This window comes from Gekko japonicus, unplaced genomic scaffold, assembly GCF_001447785.1.
Source record: "Gekko japonicus isolate JY-2015 unplaced genomic scaffold, Gekko_japonicus_V1.1 scaffold220, whole genome shotgun sequence".
NCBI lineage: Eukaryota > Metazoa > Chordata > Lepidosauria > Squamata > Gekkonidae > Gekko > Gekko japonicus.
Window position 1 is genome coordinate 203,043 of NW_015165836.1, and position 2,375 is coordinate 205,417.

The 2,375-nt window shown below is 50.9% G+C and overlaps 1 protein-coding gene across 1 annotated transcript in view; it reads left to right on the forward strand.

The window, feature by feature from the left end:
• Positions 1-1,328, forward strand: part of GABRD (gamma-aminobutyric acid (GABA) A receptor, delta) — a 22,730-nt gene extending 21,402 nt beyond the window's left edge. Inside the window, exon 8 of the mRNA XM_015410930.1 lies at positions 1,029-1,328. Coding sequence (XP_015266416.1) covers positions 1,029-1,328 — 300 coding nt within the window. The remainder of the gene's footprint in view (positions 1-1,028) is intronic.
• Positions 1,329-2,375: the final 1,047 nt, after the last annotated feature.

Here is a 2,375-nt window from a genome sequence, read left to right on the forward strand (position 1 = left end):
GGTAGAATCTTTTTTTTTGGGGGGGGGGGGTCGTCAAGTCACAGCTGTCTTATGGTGACCCTGTGGGATATTCAAGGCAAGAGGCATTTGAAGGCGGGTTGCCATTACCTGCCTCTGCCTCACAACCCTAGTGCATCCTGGGTGGTCTCCCATCCCAAATACTGACCCGGACTGACCCTGCTTAGCTTTTGATCAGTGATCCCTCAAAGCTGAGTTAATGTGAGCTAGCTCACAGGGGTTTTTTTAGCCTCCGGCTCACACATTTTTGTCTCAGCTCGGGGAGGAGGGCTCCAGAGCGAACCCGTTTATGCAGCAGCCGAATCGCTCGCACACACAGCTTTAATGCCAGCAGCTCACCGAGTAGAATTTTTGCTCACAAGACTCCACAGTTTAGAGGGAGCATTACTTCCGATATGTGATGAGATTGGGCTATCCAGGCCAAGGCTGGTATAGGGCGTCAGTTCAATACACTATCATTGTTTCACGATCATCTTCTTATCCTGTATAAAGATGAATCAAATATGGAATCATTGGACGGCCCGTAGATCTCTAGCTCTGTGTCCCAATCATACTCTCCTCCAGGGGTCATTTCGTAGAAAAAGTGGTGCAGGAGCTCATTAGCATAACTCATTAGCATAACTCATTAGCATACGCCACCCCCCCTGACCTCACCAGAAGTATGTGAGAAGGCAACATCCACCACTCAGGCTCCACTGGACTGTTTTGGATTGCTTGCTATTGGGGGGGGGGGAACGTGCAGATCTGTCCTCGCTGAGGAGGGAGAGCTTGTACCTGAATACAACTTGGTCTTAAAGGTGCCACTAGACTGTTTTGGATCGGGGGGCCAGGGGGAGCTCTGCACCTGGCTGGTTCTTGCTCTGACTGAGGGCTGCTGGGAGCAGGGGGTGGGGCTTGTTGCATGTGCCTGCCCGCCCCCTGGGCTCTTTACTGCCGGAGCTCCGCTCCTGTGCGCTCCTGCAGGAAATGACCCCTGCTCTCCTCATTGGCTCTCCTGTTTCCCTTTCCAGGTCAACGTGAAGAACGCCATTGTTATGTTTTCCCTTTCGATAGCTGGAGTCAACCAGGAACTTGCCGTTTCCAACAGGCACCACAAGGTCCCCAAAAACCCACCCGGGTCGTTGGGTTCGGTGGAGGTGGAAACGGGAGAGACAAAGAAGCGACAGGAGGCGAAATCGGAGAAGAAGGGCGGCCTGAAGTCCCTCTTCAAGCCCATTGACGCAGACACTATTGACATCTATGCCCGAGCAGTTTTCCCAGCAGCCTTTGCGGCTGTCAATGTAATCTATTGGGTTGCATACACAATGTGAAGGCCCAAAAGAGGAGCCAGCTGGGTTCCAGACTACTGAGATGCTCCAGAGCAGGACTTCGAAAGGACCTCACTTGGCCACCTCTTCTCACGGCGTTTTCCAAAGCCAGGAGAGTATTTTCACTAAGACCAAAAAAAAAAGAAAGAAAAAAACAAGTTTAATCTCCCTGCTCCCTCTCTGTTACTGATACTGACTCCCTGGTAAAACTAAGGAGGTAGCAAAATAATTGGTTACTGACCATGTGGTTGAGGATCTGAAGTTCTCCTCTTTGGCCTCTGTGGGGGAAAAGCCAAGCGTCCCCTTCTTCCCAAGTCTGGCACAAAATAAATCACCAACTGAGCAGTTCTTACCACCAGCTAAGACCCTGCAGCCGAATCCCGCACAAGAGCTGGACATTTTGCCTTCTTTTGGGATGATTTGAGTCGGAAGGATCTTGCCTCCTCCCACCCTGGAGCAAGGAGGGGCCGTGGGAATAGGCAGAGCCAAAGTAGAGTTGGATGCCGTTGAGGCGGAGCCAGGCAACTCATGGGTGGAGTCAGGACAAACTTGCTTTGTGAGCCCATACTATTTGGCCAAAACACAGAGCAGAAATGGGGGAAAGAAAGGGACTGGTGACGCTTTGTGGAGGATGGACCGGGCTTTGCCATCCGGGTTTTATCGGCTTTCAAAGCCCTGGTACTCATTATGGGATGGGACAGTTTGCTGCTTGGGCTGGAACACTTTTGGCCGGCGGCAAGCCTATATCTTCCCGGTTCTACAATTTGCTTTTTTTTTTCTTTGTCACCCTGGGAGTTTTCTTTCTCTTTACCACTCTTTCTTTGACAGCTCCATACTGCAGCTAATGGGTCAGCCGTGGCCAGCCATTTTCAGCCCACACGTGACCGGGGGAGGGAGGGATGCGGAGAACGTGACAGATTGAAAGTTCTCTAGTAATGGAATTTGAGCAGCACTGATCATAGCGGTTGTTTTTTTTTAATATACCATTTGTCTTCGATAAAATATTGGGGGGACGGGACTTTTCAATGAGCTGCTTCCAGTCTCAGCATG